The sequence below is a fragment of the Lissotriton helveticus genome, chromosome 6 (genome assembly GCF_964261635.1).
Source record: "Lissotriton helveticus chromosome 6, aLisHel1.1, whole genome shotgun sequence".
Classification (NCBI taxonomy): Eukaryota; Metazoa; Chordata; class Amphibia; order Caudata; family Salamandridae; genus Lissotriton; species Lissotriton helveticus.
The window spans coordinates 1,918,141,657-1,918,162,147 of NC_136067.1; the positions used below are offsets into that span (position 1 = coordinate 1,918,141,657).

Sequence of the window (20,491 nt, forward strand, 5' to 3'; positions counted from 1 at the left end):
TGCTGTGCCTTAGTAATCTTATAAATAGACATGGGTTGAGATGTAGCCAAACTCTGTTCCAAAGGCAAAATCATAATCTGGCTTGGACCCAGAAGCAGTGCCACTGGAGCCAGAGCAGATAAGATCTCCAGCAAAGAGGTTGAGATGTGTCCTGGCACAGGTGAAGGTCTAACTGGGTCAGTTGGTGCAAGGGTAGAGTCAGCCAGTGTAAATCTGACTGGTGGACCTGGCGGATCATTGAGACCCAAAGACACTCCAGGGGAACCCAGTCTCCTTGAGACACAGGGTGTGGACTCACAGGGTGTGGACTCACAGGGTGTGGACTCACAGGGTGTGGACTCACAGGGTGTGGACTCACAGGGTGTGGACTCACAGGGTGTGGACTCACAGGGTGTGGACTCACAGGGTGTGGACTCACAGGGTGTGGACTCACAGGGTGTGGACTCCTCTCTGGAATTCCAGCATTAGTGAAGAGATGTGTCCTTGGACTTCATCATAGATTAACCAGAGGAGGAAGACCTCGTAAGAGAACATACTCTTAATTTGGAATGGGACAGTTTCTTGTGCTCTGGGATCTACAACTTTGCTTCCCGTATCCTGATGGTCTTTGGGTGCATCAGGGAGCATTTGTAGCATAACTTGCAATCATGCTAGGATCTGAGACACCAGGCGGGTCTGCAACATACATTTGCTTCCTGCAGGCGCAACATGCCTTGAAGCCTGTAGTCATTAAGAATACAGTTGGGGCGGGAGGGGTGCAGTTCCTTAGCATTTACTCACAAAAAGCACCACTGAAGTTCAGTAGCAAAGCTCTTGATACACATCAAAAGGCACTGGGAAAAAATGAAACATCAGCACGCCGGGGTGATGCCTAGATATGGTTCTGTGCCATCACTTCAAGAGGCAGGACGAAGCCAAAGTTTGATGGCACCACCTATCTGTGCAGTAGAGCAATGCAAAAAGATTTCCACATCCAGTGTGGCGCCTGGGCACAATCAAAAGTTGAGAAATCCATAGTTAGAAGTCAGCATCAGAATTTGGATTAGCTCATACATAAAATCGGTCTTTCCTCAAGCTGAACTGTTTTGCTGAGCTGTTTGTAGTACTGATTATTTTCATGCATTTCCACCACTGAGTTACCTCTTAATTAGCAAGATTTCAAATGTATTCCTAAGCATAGATAGGCCTTCTTGAGTGTTTGACCGTTCATGTGTATCATTAGTATTTTTGCATCCAATGTACAATACTGCTAGGATTTGTTTGCTGAATTGTTGTTTTCTCTGCTCAGGCTCTCTGTCAAGCTAATAAAGCCTTCAAGGGCACTGGCCCTCCCCAATTGTCTAGAAAAGTTTGTCTTTATAGGCCAGGTCTGGCTTCCCACTTCTCTGGTTCTATGCTTCTGCTGGTGTTAGAGTTTCAGAGAAGCTGAATCAGAACACGTTCATTTTCTTACTGCAGCCTAAAACTGCGGAAATACTTTACCTCTCTTTGAGGCTTACCCTAGACTATGCTGGTTTTAGAAAGGGTCTGAAAACGTGGTTATTCCAACAGGTGTAACTGATTTGCTCTCCTCTAGGATTTAGGTGCCAGGATGGCCTTTTTGTGGGGTAGCAGTGTGCTTAAGAAATAATATTCATTCATTTAATGTGCAACCAATTCCACTTGCAGGTCACACCCCCAAAACACATTGGGGCACAGGGGTAAAACAGTACATACCTAATGAAACTGAACTCAAAAACAGGGAATGGTGGAACAATAAATTAAGGAATATATTACACTTGTGTTTGAGAACTGCCAAAATATTATTGTTGGATGAAGGTGAAGGATTCAAGGCACAAATGTGCATAGAATGATATGCCTCAAGAGACAAAGATCAATACAGGTTTGTGCTTGAAGAGCCTCGGGAGTATCACCTAATTACTAGGGGCAGCTACTCGTTGCAATGGCTGTGAAACATGAGCAAGCCAACTGGAAGATGTGAGAAGGTAGCAAGGACCTGCAGCTTGACAGTGAGTGGTGGGAATATACCATTCCAGAGAAGACCATTGCGGTATAATGCGCGAACTGTGGTGGTCTGCCTGAACCTGGAGTTCTGCCGAGTTAAAAATAACCATCTTGAAGCAGTAGACCGTGGAGAACAACCATGTCACAAAAGCATAAGAAGGTGCTAAGGTGAAGCCTTCTTCAAACTATGAACTAGCATTCCTAAAAAGCCCTTGCAGAGTGCAGGGTAGACTGGCTTCGCCAATGAAGTTTCCTAAGGCGTGTAAATTCCTCACAAAATCACAGCAGCAATCAAGACTATGGAATCTAAAATGGATGCTCACAGTGGATTAAAATGTACTTAACACGTAAGCTTGAACAAATGCCCTGAAGCGCTGTCGCACCAGGGCGCCCTCATTTGAGGGATGCAAGATTCTAGTGATAGTCGTGGACACCCTGTTTAAAGCAGAGGCAAAAATGGGAACTTTTGAGACCACTCACGCTTCGATATACACAATGTGGAAAGCACCCAACATAAAGACTGAGGTGGACGATATTGTCTCTACCCTGCCGATTGATGTACAACGGACCAGGAGGATTATGGAGAGGCACGCACACAAAGCTTTCAGGCTGCCCATGAGAGTTCCATCAGGGGAAAGTGGGTGGTGGTACCATTATGCTGGTCTTGCATTCAGGCGGCCACAGAGAGAAAGACTTCTTAGGCCAGTAGTGAGACGTGAGAACCAGATGTTTACAACCCACCACATTTAAACATTTGCTCACCTGTGCCCAGAAACTCTGCAGATGCAACATGAAAAATTACTGACACTGGAGGTACCAGCGGCTGTGAACCGCCACGTGGGACGAAAAGTGCAACATGAAGAGAAAGTGTGATTACTGGAGGGGCGGAGGCGGGGTCGAACTCCAGTTAGTTGTCAAACTGTACTCTAGGAAACTACTATACACTGGGATGCAGCTGGGACTCTGGCCTGATGTTGGCAAAGATCAACCCCTCTCTCGGCCGCACCTCTCAGGAGCACTGCAAGTATTCCAGATTATATATATCACATTTTATTTCTATTTACTTTTCCCCTCATCTACTGGTGCTCCAGGCAAAGCTGTCCACCCTAGTTATACAGAACAGAACAGCAAACTGTATTCCATACCTTTGTCTCATAACCGCTGAGAAATTTCATATCTATTGACTTCTTCAGCAGAAGTTCTCGGTTTTGGTCAGCAGCTGCCTTGATTATCTGTAGATAAGTAAGAAAATTACAACCTAGGTTTCAAAAAGAATAACTTTTTTGTTGCAAAGAATCAAAGTTAAGCACCTCCCGGCTCTTCCACATTTAAAAGCATTTGAAATCCATTACTGTTTAGCGATGAACTTATCTCATCATGCGATTTTGAAGACTGGGCACAACATCACCAACCTAGCGAACACTCCTTAACCTTCATTTCCAATGCTATCACACTATTCCATGTGGTTGCCTTAATGGCCAGCTCAATGGGGACATGGTTCTGAAAATGCAGAGTCAGGACCTTTTAGCTACAGGTGGCATGATCAGTGATGCTGCCCTAGAGGGGTACAGAGAGAATCAAATAGATACCTTGCAAGTACATCCAACAAGAGAAACTGGTCAGTACATTGAGACCATAGACAATAAAAATCCTGTGAGACATGGATAAGTTTTAATCCTTAAATCTTGTTCCTATTTTATTTATTTTTTATTCATTTAAAGAGATTTGTATAGCCCGAACAAGACTACAAAGGGTATCAGAGCGCTTTACAGATTTACAGTTACGAAGGTACAAGAAATGTAAACAATAGCACAACCAGACAAGAAAATTACAAAACAGATCATAACAATCATAACAGTTCAATAAATATAAGAGTAAGATAGTCAGTCCTTGGGTGAACTGGGGATCTAGCCCAGAAACGTCTTCATCACAATCTCTTTAACATCCCTTTTGGAGGAAGCTGTGGAATTATTCAGTCTTATTTCAGGTGGCAGGGAGTTCCAAATTCTTGGTGCAATACCCAAGAATGCTCGGTTGTATGTTTTCTTTTTATGGAATTTCTGTGGCTTGAGCAGTAAAGTACTGGAGCCCCTAGCGAATCAAGAGCCCCCAGAGAGCTCAAGTATTTGCGCAAGATAGGTTGGGGTGTTGAAACTTAAAGCTTTGTGGGTCATGCATGCAATTTTTAGATGCATCCTTGCCTCATACGGGAACCAATTTAGTGATTTTAACTCAGGCGTGATGTGATGATAAAGTTTTGAGCCTGTAATGAGTCTTGCTGCCAAACAGAGAGAGGCCTTAAGTAGTGAAGTCTTCGATCTAGGAAGTCCACATAGGGTTGCACTACCATAATCCAGTTTAGAGATTTTTGGGTGGGAATAGCATTATTTTCCTTAGGATGCTCAATTGGAAGTTCCCTCCTTTGGGGAGAGCACTAATGTGCTTCTGCATGTTCAGATAGTTATCAAACATCATTCCTAGAGAGCTCGTTAAATCAATGATGTTTGGAGCGCAGTTGAGAGCTGTAAGTTGATGCAACCATTTTACAATGTCTGGAGACTGTTTGTCTGGGGCGATAAGGAGGAATTCTTTTTTGAGAGCATTTAGTTTCAGGTGACTGATGTCATCCAACTTTGAGTTAAGAGACCGGATGTCTTCTCGGGAGAAAACTTTCAGGTACAGTTGAATGTCGTCAGCATACATGTGATAGAGGATGTTGGAATATTTCAGGATTTCCGTTAGAGGCTCCATGAACAGATTAAAGAGAATGGGTGAAAGTGCGGACCCCTGTGGTACCCCCAGATTGAGCGGAGAGGGGTTAGACAGAGACTGATTAACCTGGAGTCTTTGGGTACTATTGTGTAGGAATGAAGAAAACCAGTTTAGCACAGTCCCGGATAGTCCCATCATATGATTCAGTGGATCGATAAGGGTATCATGTTTGACCGTATCAAAAGTGGGCGAAAGGTCGAAGGGGATCAGAAGGCACGACTCATTTTGGTCCAGCATTTGTAGTGAATCATCAACAATGTGGGTAAGAGCAGATCCCGTGCTATGACCCTGACGGAAGTCGGACTGGAATTGGTCCAGCAGTTGGAATTGTTCAATGTGGCTGCATAGCTGGGTATGTATGCATTTCTTGAGGAGCTTTGCCAGAGTAGGAATGGTGGAGATTGGACGACAATTGTGATGGTTAGGATGGTCTGCCGTCGGTTTTTTAAGGATCGTGGTGAGCTGCCCAGAATTTATGCAATCAGGGATCGAACCATGAAGCAGAGAGGTGTTAACTCTCTTCGTCCAATTAGGGAGTATGAATAATCTGATCTCACTGTTGGTGGCAAAGGATCTCCAAAGTGGTTGGAAGTGTTCAGTGTAGCCAGAGTTTTGTGAATTGTGCTTACATCCACGGTTTTGAATATGCTCCAAGAAGCATTGTTTTGGGGTCGGGGGGGGGGGGGGGGGGGTTAGGCACCAGAACTTGTGGGATCACACCCAATTCAGAGGGTGGATAGGTAAGAAATGCGTTACTTACCTGTAACAGCAGTTATCCAGTATTGGTGTCTTTCATGGATTCACATGCCTGAATCATTCCCCGTCGTCGAGACGGGAGCCTCCGGTACATAAAAAAGTAATGTCCTATAGACATACATAGAGAAAATAGGCCTAAGGGCCTCCCCTTAGTAGCCTTTCTTAGTCCTTATGTAAAAAGGACCAAACTCTCCCAGTCAGCCAATCAGCTCCGACCTCCCTCTAGAACCTTCCTGGGAGGAGCCTCAGTCCCTCAGATTTTCGTACGCACCCAGCTAGGTAGGCGTAATGTTGTCAGAGAGGGATGTGAGTCCTTCCCGGGGAGGCGGGAGGGTTGCATGTGAATCCATGAAAGACACCAATACTGGATAACTGCTGTTACAGGTAAGTAACGCATTTCTTATCCAGTATTAGGGGTGTCTTTCATGGATTCACATGCCTGAATCAGAATAGTTAGCAGTCAGATATGCACATTTGTGATGTAAATCAGTTCTGCAGTCATGTTAGACAATGCATATAACATCACATATAGTATCACAAGAGCAAGGAATGTGCATACCTGGATGGCGGGAAGTAGGAAGGCTCACCTCACTGAAAGAGATGGCGAAGCACCGCTTGACCCACTGCCATATCCTTCTGAAGTTCGATATCCAGGCAGTAGTGGCTGGAGAAAGTGTGCGGTGACTTCCAGGTCGCCGCTCTGCCAATGTCCAAGATTGGCACCCCCGCGAAGAGTGCTGCTGACGTGGACATCGTCCTGGTGGAATGTGCAGTGACCTGATCAGTCAAAGGCCGTCCGGCCTGGTCATGGCAGAATGCAATCGTTGATGAGATCCATCTTGAGATGCTTTGTTTCGTGAGGGACAGGCCCATTCTTGGTCTGCTGTATGTCACGAACAGTTGTGAAGAGTTTCTGAAAGTCTTAGACTTATCTAGGTAGAACCTGAGACATCTTTGAGATCTAAAGAATGTAGAGCCCTTCCTGCTGCGGTTGAAGGGTTCGCAAGAAAGATTGAAGGATTACTGGCCCATTGAGATGAAAGGCTGAAGGCACCTTTGGAATGAATTTTGGGTTCGGTCTCAGCACCATGCTAGCCTTCCTGAACTGCATGTGCGGTTCCGAATGGACTAGCAGAAAAACTGCATGTGCGGTTCCTGAATGGACAGAGCTTGGAGCTCGCTCGCTCTTCTGGATAGAAAACCGCCTGTAGCCCACTGACTCTTAGTGGGGATTGTTCACGAGACATACTTTGGGTCAGCTCCGTGTACTGGTTGAACGGATGTTTCATGAGCTTGGTAAGAACCACATTGAGATGCCAGTAGGTGGCAACATCCTTACTGGCGGGAAAGATCTATATAAACGTTTCAGAACTTGCTTAAGCAACCCGCTTGACCATAGCGATGGGCTCGTTTGAATTCTTTTATAACGAGATAGCACTGTTAAATGTACTGTAATGGATAGATAAGGCAATATTTGCACCAGTGATGTGGAGAAAAGCCTATTGCTGCGGTCGACACCGCAGACACAAAGCGCTTCCCTTTCCAGGAATATGTTCATGTGCTATCCGCACTTGCTCTGGCAAGAATGTCTACAGTCCTGTGGATATTCCGATTGTGGAACTCTGAACTCAGTCTTGTGTCAGGGGTCAGGCGACCAACCAGAGAGACTTCAGACCCTGATGTCGAACTGCATTATTGATCATAGTAGCAGAGAGAGATACTGCCGCCGGTGGATCGGCGGCTACAGGGATAGGTGGTGGAGTTCTGTGAACCAATGTCGCCTCGGCCCAATTGGGGCTATTAAAATCAGAATACAAGGCTCCACCAACCGTGTCTTGAGGACAATGGGAGCATCGGGAATGGTGGAAAGGCCTACGCAAAGACATTGCGCCATGCGGTTGGAAATGCGTTCCCTAGCCAATTACGGAAGTGTGGGCATCCGGCTTTCATTCACGTCGCAATTAGATCCATTTGCGGCGTGTTTTATCTGGAGAAGATGGGGCCAATGATTTGTTGGTCCAGCTCCCTGTTACAATGGTTTCTGCCTGCTGAGCGCATAGGTGAGCCCATTGTTCGTCTTATTCTTGGTAGGCAATCTTGAAGGCCCAGGAAGACCGTCAGCAGTTCAGGCAGATTGATATGTAGTGTCTTCTCCATAGGAGACTACCTTCCGCATTTTGTGACGACGTGAGGAACCGCCGGAAGTAGGAGTGACAAGCCTTGAGACAGTTTTTGAGAGGATATTCCTCATTGTAGGACTCCGGCCATGTGAGGATTCTCTTTTATGTGGCAAGATGACCCTGTAGATTGTAACCACTGCTTCGATAGCGCCTCTTGTAGAGGTCTCGTTCGTAGTTGAGAGCGAGGAACCAGGAGGATACACTATCACTCTCTGATGGGAAAACCTTTGCAGACCGTGTGGCCAGGGTTATACCTAGGAAACTGATGTACCTAGGAAACTGATGTAGTGAGAAGGTTTCAGGACCGATTTTTCCTGATTGAGGATGAGATCCAGCATCGAAAACTGAACAGGCGTTGGGAGACCTGGACACGTCTTTTAAGGATGAAGCCTTGAGCAGGCAGTCCTTCAGATACCGAAGACTTGGTGTCCTAGTTATGTCGCTCCCAGGGAACTGTATTTCGTGAATATGTGTGGTGCAGACTTGAGCTCGAAAGGCAGAACGCGGAACCATAAATGTCTGCCCACTACTGCAAATCGTAAGTACTTTTAGCGATTCCTGTGAAGTGGGATATGGAAGTAAACGTCCTGTTTGCTGGACCTCATGGATTACCATGCGAAACAACTGCCTCTTTTAGGAGGGTGTTGAAGTCTCTGAAGCCCAAGGTTGGTCTCCTCCTCCTATCTGTTTTCTGGATTTAAAAAGGAAGCGGGAACAAAAAAACCCTTTTCCCTTATGAGGAGGAGGTACTCTCGCTACAGCTCCTTTGAGGAGGAGGAACACTCGCTATAGCTCCTTTCTACAGCATAATCCAGACGTAGATGCAGCTGTATACCTTGATAGCTCCGCTGCCCGTTCCATGAGAAGACAATTTCTCAGAAGATGGGTGCTTGTTTTGCTATTGTCGGCGACTGAAGGCATTGTGGTCTACTCTGGCCTGAAGAGCAGGAAGATTGGAATTGATAATTTCCTTTGAGGGAAGACCTTCTTCTTCCTCCCGTTGTACTAAAGGACTGGTTCATATACTGAAGAGTGTCCAAAGCTCTCGCATTGTCTGTTTCGTTAACTTTTCGTGCCAATAGTGACTGGCCCTCATCTGGCCCGTCCACAAACGTAGTTTGCACCTCAGGACGGAAAGGGCCCTCCTTGGATCCGCAAGACTGCAGGTCCAGCCACTTGCGGAACCCTGTCATAGCGATATTCCTCGCGCAGTCTATGGTTTGACGCCAATGCCTCGCCTCAGCGGAATCCACCTAACTTCCTCTTCGGATGAGTCTGGTAATTCCGGCTGGTATGGGGCCAGTGTGCCCACAATGTTCCATGCTAGCGTACCAAGAGCGCTAGAACGTTCACAGAGGAAAACCTGTTCGTAAGGTTGTCCACTCTTAGACCCTCCTTATCAGGAGGAGGTGACAACGGGGCCGAAGGATCCCTGGAGTTTTTCTAGGCCGCCTGTGGCACTACGGAGTCCGGCTTAGAAAGTTCCTGTTAAGCACGCCGGTGCTGTATCTGGCGCCTTATACTTCTTCTCCAACAGAGGGATCACCAGTGATACAGAGGAGGGGTACTACCGGACCCTTACCTCTTTTGACTATAGGTAATGGATAACCCGTATCGATCTTACTGCCTTCTTGTAGGGTTCTTTGAAGACGTACAAGAAGCAGGCCTGTTCTTGAGAGGTCATGGAGATCTTAAAACGTTGAGCAGCTCTCCATACCCCTTAGAAGAGATTCCAGAGTGGTGGAGTTCCTTCTTCGTCGATGAATCCGTCGACGAGGTAGCCGTCATAGACTATGCCATCGTAGACGCGCAGTCATAGATGACCATACCTCCTTAAAAGAGATGACAGACTCGGTGGATCTCCTCCTTCGTTGACGAGTTCGTCGACAAGATGTCCGTCAGAGAGTATGCCGTCGTAGACGAGCAGTCATAGATGAGGCCGTCGTAGACTACTCGTAGACAAGGCCGTCGACGCCGTCGTAGACTAGCCTTCGTAGCTGAGTCCGTCGTAGATGAGGTCATCATAGACTAGACCATCCTAGACGAGGCTATCGTAGACGAGTCCCTCGTAGACTAGGCCCTCGTAGACTAGGCCCTCGTAGACTAGGCCCTCGTAGACTAGGCCCTCGTAGACGAGGTCCACGTAGACGAGGCCCGCGTAGATGAGGCCATCTTAGGCTAGGCCATCTTAGAGAAGGCCCTGGTCGACCAGACAGGCTGTCATAGACGATGTCTTCAATGACTATGCCGCCGTAGACGAGTCCTCGAAGATGAGCCTACGTAGATGAGGCTATCGTCGATACCGTAGACAGGGCGTCGTAGGCGAGCAGTCGACTCCTTAGACTAGCCCTTGTAGACGAGGCCGTCATGGACTAGGCCGTCGTAGACTAGGACATCGTAGACTAGGCCATGGAGCACTAGGCCTTCGTAGACGACTAGGCCATCGATCATTAGGCCTCCATAGAGTAGGCCAGTAGACTAGGACATCGTAGACTATAGATTAGGCCATTGTAGACTAGGTCCTCATAGAATAGGCACTGTAGACTAGGCCCTGTAGACGCTGTAGACAGGCTGCCGTGGACGGGCTGCCGTAGACAGGCTGTCATAGACGCGCCCGCTAAAATGCGCCTTCGTAGATGAGGCCATGCGCCTTCATAGATGAGGCCATCATCGTAGATGAGGCCATCATCGAAACCGTAGACAGGCCGTAGACATGCCGATTAGTCTTCGAGATGAAGCCCTCATTGATACCGTAGACAGGCCTTCGTTCCGAGAGGCTGTCGTCGATGGTTGCGTCGGCGACGTCGATGGTCTCGTCGTCGACGGCGATGGTCTTGACGTCGACGGTCTTGACGTCGACGGTCTCGCCGTCGACTGCCTGGTCGTCGACAGTCCACGCTGACGTCGACGGCCCTCGCCGTCGACGGTCCTCGCCGTCGACGGTCCTCGCCGTCGACGGTCCTCGCCGTCGACGGTCCTCGCCGTCGTCGACGGTGCTCGTCGTCGACGGTGCTCGTCGTCGTCGACGGTGCTCATCGTCGTCGACGGTGCTCGTCGTCGTCGACGGTCCTCGCCGTCGTCGACGGTTTTGAAGTCGACGTCCATGGTGTCGTCGACGGCCTCGTCGTCGACGTCGATGTCCTCGTCGACGACGCTCCAATCGTCGACGGTGTCGCCGTCTATGGTCTCGTCGTCGACGTCATCGTCGACGCTGTCGTCGTTGTCGACGCTCACATTGCAATGATGATGGTTTTGACGTCGATGGCTGCTTAGGCTGTACCTCAGGAGGTATAGACGACGCCTTTCTGAACGATCCTATGACCAGAGGAGGGGATATAGACGGCTCATACGTCGTCTATGTTGTCCGATAATTCTCCAAAGCAAGTCCTTTACTCTCCTTTCCCACAGAGTGGGGAGATCCTTGAAGGACTGCGCCCGGAAGACCCTTGAGCGGTCTTTTTTGGGGCCTTCTCAGGATGGTACCCTGAGGAATGAGTCTGAGGAGATTCTCTATTGAGGTCTCCTGGACTTTGAGGGCAACACCTCATCGCAGTAACTGGAGAAATAAATAACCTCCTTTCTGGCCTTAACCATATTAACAGCCTCTGTTCACGACCCTTCAAAAGTCACTTGAAAAAGCAACATACCTTGTAGCCTTTGGTCTGTGAGTGTGAGGAACCGAGCAGAGCCACCTCTTGGAACAAGAAGTGCAGGCTCCAAACAGAATTCTTCCGTTCTTTCCCTTGTTAAACCTTCTTTAAAGAAAGTATTTGAAGATACAGAATGTATTTGAAGATAATCCATAGTAGAAAAGCCAAATTAAGTGAAAAAAACACAGAATCTGAGCAGAGCTCAGAGGAGACTCCCTTAGCACAACGTGCGGTAGAAAATCTGAGGGACTGAGGCTCCTCCCAGGAAGGTTCTAGAGGGAGGTCGGAGCTGATTGGCTGACTGGGAGAGTTTGGTCCTTTTTACATAAGGACTAAGAAAGGCTACTAAGGGGAGGCCCTTAGGCCTATTTTCTCTATGTATGTCTATAGGACATTACTTTTTTATGTACCGGAGGCTCCCGTCTCGACGACGGGGAATGATTCAGGCATGTGAATCCATGAAAGACACCCCTAATACTGGATAAAAGGTAGATTCGTCCAAGGCTGTCCATAGTTCCAGTTCGATCTAGGTTGACTTATCCTGGAAGAAAGCAGCAGACTCCTCACAGTTTGGCCGCTGACAGGAGGGAGTGTCAGGTTGGTTGTTAGATTGAAGCTTGATGAGTTCAAACAATTTTCTGGTCAGTTTTTGGCTTGCTCTAGCTAGTTGTTTTTCTGAAGTAACTAGCTTTAGAGCATCCAATGCATTTGTTCTTTAAATTTCTCAGAGACCTTAGCAGTGAGATGGTCAAGTGAGATGGTCAAGGGAGGGAGAGGATCTCCACACACATTCTGCCAGTCTCAGATTTCTGCTTTCAGTATTTAGGCTCCAATTGTACCAAGGTTTAGAAATTTTGGAGGGTATTCTTTTTAGCTGTAGTGGTACCATTGAATCTAATATGTTTGACGTGGAGCAATTATAGTGGTCTGTAAGGTCTCCGACATCATACATGTCCAGAGGAGGGGGCGGTATGTTATCAGTGTGGGAAGTCAGATCATATAAGTTAATGTTTCTCAGACGTCTCTGCCAGTGTCTAGGTTTCTTCAGCTGAGCTTTAATGGTTCTCACTGTTCTGAGATGAGGGAGGAGATGCAATGGAGGTAGGTCCAGTCACGGAGTGATAGATTCAAGTGAATGGAGTTGATCTTACTAATGACCAAATCTAAGGTAGCTCCCTTGATGTAAGTAGGGCTAGCACATATTTGAGTGAAGTTGAGGTCTGATCAGAAGGATTTGAGGCTATTGACTGACAAGTTATTCAAGTCCTTCCAATTTATGTTAAAGTCTCCAAGGAAGATCTGGGCGCCAGGCCCCTCCACTTTCGTAGAGAGGATTTCCATGATCTGTTATATGAAAGAGGTTGTCTAGTGGAGAGTACGTGGAATTTGCATGCTTGCCTGTTGCATGAGATCTCGAAGCACGGGTATTCGCAGGACGACAGGGAATCAGACTGCAGTTGTCTAACTGATAAATTGTTACAATGTATACATGCAATACCTCCACCTAGCCACTCAGTCTATTAAGCCCGATGATGTCATAGTTGGAGATCACTAGAATGTTGATTACTGGTACAGATGAATCGGTAAGCCAGGTTTCCGTCAGCACTAAGATGTCTGGATGATGCCCAAGGATGAGGTCAGCAATGTCTGCAGCATGTTGTACTGTACTCTAATGAAGATGTTCTTATTTAAGTATCTAGAGCTAACCGTAGGGTCTCTGAACAGGTTAGAGTAGATAGCTTCAATTTGGCACACCTTATCTAAGTTAATAGCATGTGATGGGTCATAAGAGAGATGAAGGTTATAATATCTGCATCTTGGAGTGAGTCTTTTACTCCGATAGGCCAAGAAGGGTCATTATGGAGGGGTGAAGTTTTCCATCTTTGGTGAGTCGGGGCCCCTAGTGGTGCGGTCATAGTGGGTAAGGGACGCGCAGAGAGCCTGGGGCCAGATTTCGAGGGGTGTGTGTAGTTGTGTCACACAGTCTTAGGAGACCCCCTTGACTTCTGATTAACAGATAGCTTGGAGGTGAGGAGTAAGAGGCTTTGAACATCAGCCTTGAGTTGTTGAGGGACAAGTGAAATATCATCCAGTCTGTATTCCAGTGCGGTGTGGGAGCAGGTTCCTGGTACTTGGGGACAGGAGCTGTGAAGGGATGCTCTGGAGCCGGGGGGGGGAGGTTAGAGAGGTGCAGAGTCGGGGTAGATAGGTGAAGTGCGTTGCGAGGTGGGAGGGGTAGCAACTGATTACGAAGAGGTACCTGTGACTTATGAGGAACGTTGCTGGTCTGGTTAGGGAGATAGGAAAGTGTCGTGCTATGGTGTAGCTATGGGAAGAGTTGTGGGCACTATGGGAGTGTGTATGGTGGTCGGGGGATTGTGTGCTATAGTAGGCTAAGTGAATCAGACCTAGTTGCTCTAGGCGATTGGCAATCATGTTAGCTAGTAAGGGAATGGGGAGAGAAGGATTCAGAACCACCCAATGTCTTAAAAGAGTTGCTATTTAGTACGCAGGCCACTATAGCGGAGCCAAGAAGGGAAGGGGAAAGGTCATCCGGTATGTTGAGACTGTGAGAGGACACCAGTTGTGGATTTGGGGGTTGTTAACGGGAAAAAGGAGGTCGGCTATTCATACCTAGACGTTGGGTTATAGATAATGGGGAAAATGTTGTCGAATATGCCGAGGTTGTGGCCAGATTATTATATAAGGATAGTCCCATTGTTGTAGAGGCAGATGGTTGCTTCGATTCCGTAGGTAGATGAGGGGGCAACTGTAAGTCTGAGCCCATGAGAGGTCTTCTTGGATGTGATGATTTGGAGCAATGAGTAAAATGCCAACCTCCATTTAGCACGTCTTTTTGTAAAGATGATCACTTATTGTCACACCTTTTTTTATGCAGAAGTAGGTATCTGAAATGAGGTTTCTAGGAGTCTGTGTTTGATGTTTTTAGATGCATTTTTGATAGGTTAGGCGGGTATTTAATTTTATAAGCGTTGTGGCCCGATGGCTCCAAATTCGTAGGGATGAGTCTAAAGGCTTTTGGATTCATAGCCAGGCTTCTGACAGTGGAACCAAGTTAGTGCAGAGCTCTTTGTGATCCGTGAATATGCTAAGCCGAACCCATGTGTGGCGAGAACGTGGTGACTTTACAGAAGTATGACGGAACAATTAGTGAGCACCTCTGATTATTCGGGAAGCAAGCACTTATGAAAGAAAGAGTAGAGGCAAGGCTCAAGGGGGGAAACTCAGAGGCAATGATCACCTCTCGGACTCCTAGACCTTGGGATCACTTTCTGCAGTAAATCTCACACCAATTAATGGGATAGGAATCACTGCTAGAGCACATTAATCAATCAGAAAGAACACGAGAAGGAAGGCCGTGTGAGGAAAATAACGTGTTCGAGTGGATGTGGTTAGGAGACTGACCTATCCAAGATGGCGGCCCCTCTAGAAAGGTATAGCAGTCCTCTTTCAATTTCTATGGCCTCCGGAAAGATTCAGGTTGAGGAAGAGCAGAAAGTCTCTTCTATTACGAGTGTAGCAAGCACTAACTCTATAACCATTACAGAGAAGAGCAGTGAGTGCCTCTTCTATTTTTATGCTTCAAGCTCAAATCTGAGGCACAAAATGGCAGTGTTGTGGGAGGGCAGATGGCTGTCAGTGAAATTTAAACTGGAAACTCCAATCGGGGACATGTAGTGTTTAAGAACTCCAGGGGCGACGTGTCAGCCTCTATTCCGACAAGCAGTGTAGATCATACCAAATGTATAGCCGAGGAACACCCAGAACAGAGTTCAGACAGCGTGAGAACAGGTACAGCCACAGGATTCAGTGAGTACTCTTGGTCATCCAGATGCTCTTGCTCACAGAAAAATTAAATTGTGATTGGTAGAGTGAGATACATATCCTTATAGTGTGGATACCTCAAGGAACCCTGGCTTACTACGACGTCTGGCACCAGTAAACAATATAGTTTTGGCCTTTAACTGGTTGTTAAATCCTAGTAAACGTTCCCATAGACTGGACTCCTTGACACCAATAACTATGAACAGTGAACTCCATCATCAGGTTTGGGAGGTGGTTTTTAGGGCCTATACTTTTTTAAACCATTTATATTTTTGGTGCTGGAAACTCCTCCAAGATGTTCAGCCTAATTAGTGCTATATTGTACTGGAGAGGGGTCACCGTCTAATCCACACCTTTAAATGTACCATAGGAGCACATTTTATAGATTGTAAACAAACTTGGATCACCCTATGTAGTTGCGGGTCAAGAAGACTAGCGAGGTAACTACCTTTTACACCCCATCATGAAAGAGAGATGGTGCACAGCAAATCACTGTCTCATGCCAACTCTGGGTGCTAGATCAATAAAGAGTAAGGCAGCAATTACTCGTAGAAGTATATATGGGATGAGTACCCCATGACCTTCTTAGTGCCAATCCTCCATGTGTCAGGCTTTGCTGGTTATCTCCAATTTACAAAGGCAAGTGAGGATGGCGATGAGGCAAATATCTAAAGCTTCTGACTCAGCTGATTGGAGGACATATCTTCCAGAGTGGATACAACTACACTGGCTACAGGGGATGAGGATGGAGGTTTAGATTTGCCTAATGTTTGAAAACCCATACGCCTTTGCATAGGTTTAAACCTACAAGAAGAAGGTAATCCCTTACCAGGTAGCTCAGACAATCAACAAATGGACCACTGAAAACTGTAGTGATGCATTACATAAAAACAGGATAACATAACCCGCTGAAATGTATCTAAGAGGCTTGTGTTTTCTGCTCACTTTGGCTTAGGGGATTGATATTTACAGCAGGCATGAACAGAAGCTGTGTCCCTCTGGCAACAACTTTCACACTGCACAACATGCTTGATCATTGCCAGAGCTCTCGCATGATACTACAAGGATGCCCACTCACCTCAATGTATAGGTCGGTGAACTCTTTATCAAACCCCCTGGTGGCTCCAAAGTCCAAAAGTGCAACCTAAAACAATTGAGAATGTTACATTCAGGAAATTCAGATGGGTTTTCAAATAAATGGAGATGGCAAAACATACTTAACGCTTTAACAATTATTGGCATTTCAATTTTCGAACTTTGAATGTAAGCACAAAGATGCTTTATTGAGTTTGTGAACACTGCCGGCATTAACTGATCCAGCTACTCTAATACACATTCAAATGTATTCCCCTTGGTCAGCTTACTGGTTGAAAATTATTCATAAACCATTTATACCAGTTACAATAAAGACACCCCTTCACACAAATTGACCTATTGGTTTGTCACTTTGAGAGTGAACTAAACTGCAGGGAATACTAAACCCATGGGCACGTGATCTCTTTTGCACAGACAAACGATAACTAAAACAACTTCATAGTACACTTTTTAGGTGTTTATGCAACTGTTCACTAGGACACACATTTCTGGTTACAGCCAAAACACAACAATTGTACCATGCCAGATTAATGATCGTCTATAAAATATTCCAAACTACTACATGCTTACTCATGTTAAGGAGGGCTTAATAGGTCTTAATATGGACTCAAACAATACTTCACTTTTAATACTAACTAAGGATATTATGAAACTAGAAAATGCATGTACCATAGAGCCTAGAGTACTGGTTTTTCCAATCCTAAACAATAACAAAAATACCAGGGTTCCTTAGAACAGCTATAAACAATTTTTATCTTTAGGATACGGGGACAAAAGAATAATAATGATGCTGATAATAATAAAGTACATCACTTTTTTCCCTCATGAAAACACCAACAACAATGTGTAGAAAACATGCCTGAAGTCTTCATATTGTAGGCAAAAGTAGTGAGAGTAAATATACCAAGTCGAATCTCTAGGTAGAAAGAGTTTGCAATGTGGGGCTTAATCCAGATAACATTAAAAAATGGGGCTGCATTTAGTTACCCTAAATTATACACCCCCAATGACACATAGTCCGTCAGTAAGGTGATAGCAAATTAGCTGACCAGTAAGAGGCACAGTAGAGTATAGTTCTAAAGCTAAAGTAAGGTATCTGAATTTCTGAGACGAAGTTCTAAGCATAAAGGAATCGACAAAGCATTGGTAGAAAGCCACAGCAGAAACGAATAGTTTCTTACCTGTCGGTGTAGTTTTGCAGCTTGAAGATCTTGAAGATCTTTCTGGATTCACTATGCTGTGCATATTCCGCAATCTGGTGGTTGGGTCCGGATTCGCAGTCTTTTTTTTTTTTTCGTAGCCCAGGTGGGCGTCGACGTCCCACCATTTGGTGTACCTTTGGTGACGTCGGCGTGCTTCCGGCAGAAGCTACCACCCTTGGGCGCCATCTTCTGGTCTTTTTTTTTTTTTTGTCTCTTTCTCCTTTTCTGTTTTTGTAGTGAATCCATGGCTTTGTTTGTTAATCCTTTTTTTAACGTAATTCTTTTCATGTATCTTTTCACGTATCGTCTAAGTTTCAACTTTCTTTCTTTCTATGTGTTTCCACCTTCTTCTCCAGCCTCATCTTTCTGGCGGAGGCGGGTGGGTTCGCTAGTGAATCCAGAAAGATCTTCAAGCTGCAAAACTACACCGACAGGTAAGAAACTATTCGTTTTGCAGCGTGAATCTTTCTGGATTCACTATGCTGTGCATAGATTTTGTAGCGGTTTTCCCCACTTTTGTGGCGGTTGGATGAAAGATGAGCGTTGGTTGTTGAATATATGTTGGAGCACTTTCTGTCCTACTTGTGCTTCTTTGTTCATCTGTACATCCACGCAATAGTGCTTAGTGAAAGTGTGCACTGAAGCCCATGTTGCCGCCAGGCATATGTCCTGGATTGGTGTGTTGGCCAGAAAGGCAATTGTTGCTCCTTTCTTCCTGGTGGAGTGGGCCTGTGCCCCTCCAGTTAGCTCCTGGCCAGCTTGTTTGTGGCAGAATTGTATTGTCTGTGCGATTCATCGCGCTATGGTGTTTTTAGTGACTGGTTTGCCCATTTAACTGTTTGCGAAGGATACGAAGAACTGTTTAGTTTTCCTGTGTTCCTTCGTTCTCTCAATGTAGTGCATCACAGCCCTTCTAGCGTCTAGGGTGTGGAGTGACCTCTCTGCGCTTGTAGTGGGGTTTTGGAAGAAGCTAGGTATCTGAATACTCTGGTTCACGTGGAACCTTGACACCACCTTTGGCATGAAGTGTGGGTCTGTTCTCATCACGACCCTGTCACTGTGTATCTGGATGTAGGGTTCTTGCAGTGTGAGTGCCTGCAGTTCGCTCACCCTCCGTAGCGAGGTGATTGGTACCAGAAAGGCCGTCTTCATTGTTAACATTTGCAGTGATGCTTTGTGGATGGGTTCGAAAGGTGCTTTCATGAGCTCCGTCAGTACCACATTTAGGTTCCATGCCGGTGGCGGCACTCTTTTTGGCGGCGCTATTCTTTTAGCTCCTTCCAGGAATCTTTTTACGACTTGGGATGTGAAAAAACTTCTCCCTGTTTCTCCTCTTGTGTATGCCACAATCGCTGCCAGGTGCACCCTCAGCGAGGATGAGCTTAGCTTAGCCTTAATTAGGTGCATGAGGTACCTTAGCACCGTGGATTCCTTGGTCAGTTTCCTTTGGAGCGGTTTCTTGCAACACCATTGAGTGAATCTTTTCCATTTTTCCCCATAGCACTTGCGTGTGCTGGGCCTTCTTGCCTCTCGCAGCACCCGCAGGGTGCTCTCTGGTAGTTTTAGGTGTGCGAATTCTAAGTCCTCAGGAGCCAGGCTGAGAGGTTGAGGCTCTCTGGTTCTGGGTGTAGGATTTCTCAGTTTTCCATGGAGAGTAGGTCTCTTCTTTTTGGGAACTTGTGTGGTGGCCCCTGCGCCATCTCCATTATCTGAGAAAACCAGGTCTGTCTGGCCCATTGTGGTGCCACAAGGATGAGCGTCATGTTGCTCTTCATGCATTTGTTGAGAACCCTCGGGATCAGTGGTATCGGGGGAAAAGCGTAGGCAAATGTTTTCGACCAGCTTATCCATAGAGCATTCCCCTGGGACAGTGCCTCTGGTTGCCTGGATGCAAAGTACTGGCATTTTGCATTCCGGTGTGTTGCAAATAGGTCTATTGTTGGCGTGCCCCATTTCCTGAATAGTCTCTCTGTTTCCTGAGTATTGAGTTCCCACTCGTGGGACGCTGAAGTCTGCCTGCTGAGCCAATCTGCTTCTACATTGTCCTTCCCTGGCAGGTGTATGGCTAGCAGGTCTATTTTTAGTGGTATAACCCATTTCCAGATTCCGTTTGTATTAGCACCTTCTGGTTGTACAGGTGCTTCTGGAAAGCCTTTAGGGCTAGCAACACAGTTTTCAGTTCCAGGTAGTTGATGTGCCTGACTGCATCTGTAGGGCTCCACAGACCCCTCACTCTGAGCCTGTTCATGTGTGCGCCCCACCCCTTCTGGGATGCGTCTGTGGTGATGGTCACTGTTGGGTCCGGTGGTGTTAGAGGTTTTCCTTCTGTTATTCTCTCCCTGGTCCACCACCTTATCTCCTCCTGCACCCTGTGCGTTACAACCACTAGATCCTCCCAATTTCCTGTAGCTTGTGACCATTGCTGTTGTAGCCACTCTTGGAGTGGTCTCATCTGTAGGCGTACATTGGGGACCAAGTGTATGCATGATGCCATCATCCCCAAGATGTCAGAGCTCGCCCCTTCTGGTAGTGACGTTTCTCCCTCAGTAGGCTGAGCGTTCTCTTTTCGCTCGGTAAGACTCTGCATCGGACGGTGTCGATCTGGGCTCCTAGGAAGATCTTCACTTGCTCTGGTTCTTTTGAGCATTTGCCCCAGTGTATGGAGAAACCCAGGCTTGCTAGTGTTCTTGTCACCTGTTCTGCATGCTCTTTGCATGTCCTGTAAGAGCTTGCCTTTACCAGCCAGTCGTCGAGGTAGGGGTATACGTGTATCCCCTCTCTTCTTAGGTGTGCGGCCACTGCCGCGAGGCATTTGGTGAACACCCTTAGTGCGGACTTTAGGCCGAAAGCGAGGGTCGTGAATTGGTAGTGATCCTCATTTACTGTGAACCTTAGCATGTGCTTGTGCTGCCTGTTCATGGGGATGTGCAGGTACGCGTCTTTGAGGTCTATGGTGGACAAGAAGTCCCCTGCCTTTATCTGTGGG

The 20,491-nt window shown here is 46.6% G+C and overlaps 1 protein-coding gene across 2 annotated transcripts in view; it reads right to left on the bottom strand.

Annotated features, from left to right (window-relative positions):
* Positions 1 to 20,491, bottom strand: part of COQ8A (coenzyme Q8A) — a 366,784-nt gene that overhangs the window by 13,787 nt on the left and 332,506 nt on the right. For both annotated transcript variants that reach the window (XM_078649870.1, XM_078649871.1), the window contains exons 13-14: positions 16,287 to 16,352; positions 3,150 to 3,236 (exon numbers count right to left, since the gene is read on the bottom strand). In XM_078649870.1, the coding sequence (XP_078505996.1) occupies positions 3,150 to 3,236; positions 16,287 to 16,352 (153 nt within the window). The remainder of the gene's footprint in view (positions 1 to 3,149; positions 3,237 to 16,286; positions 16,353 to 20,491) is intronic.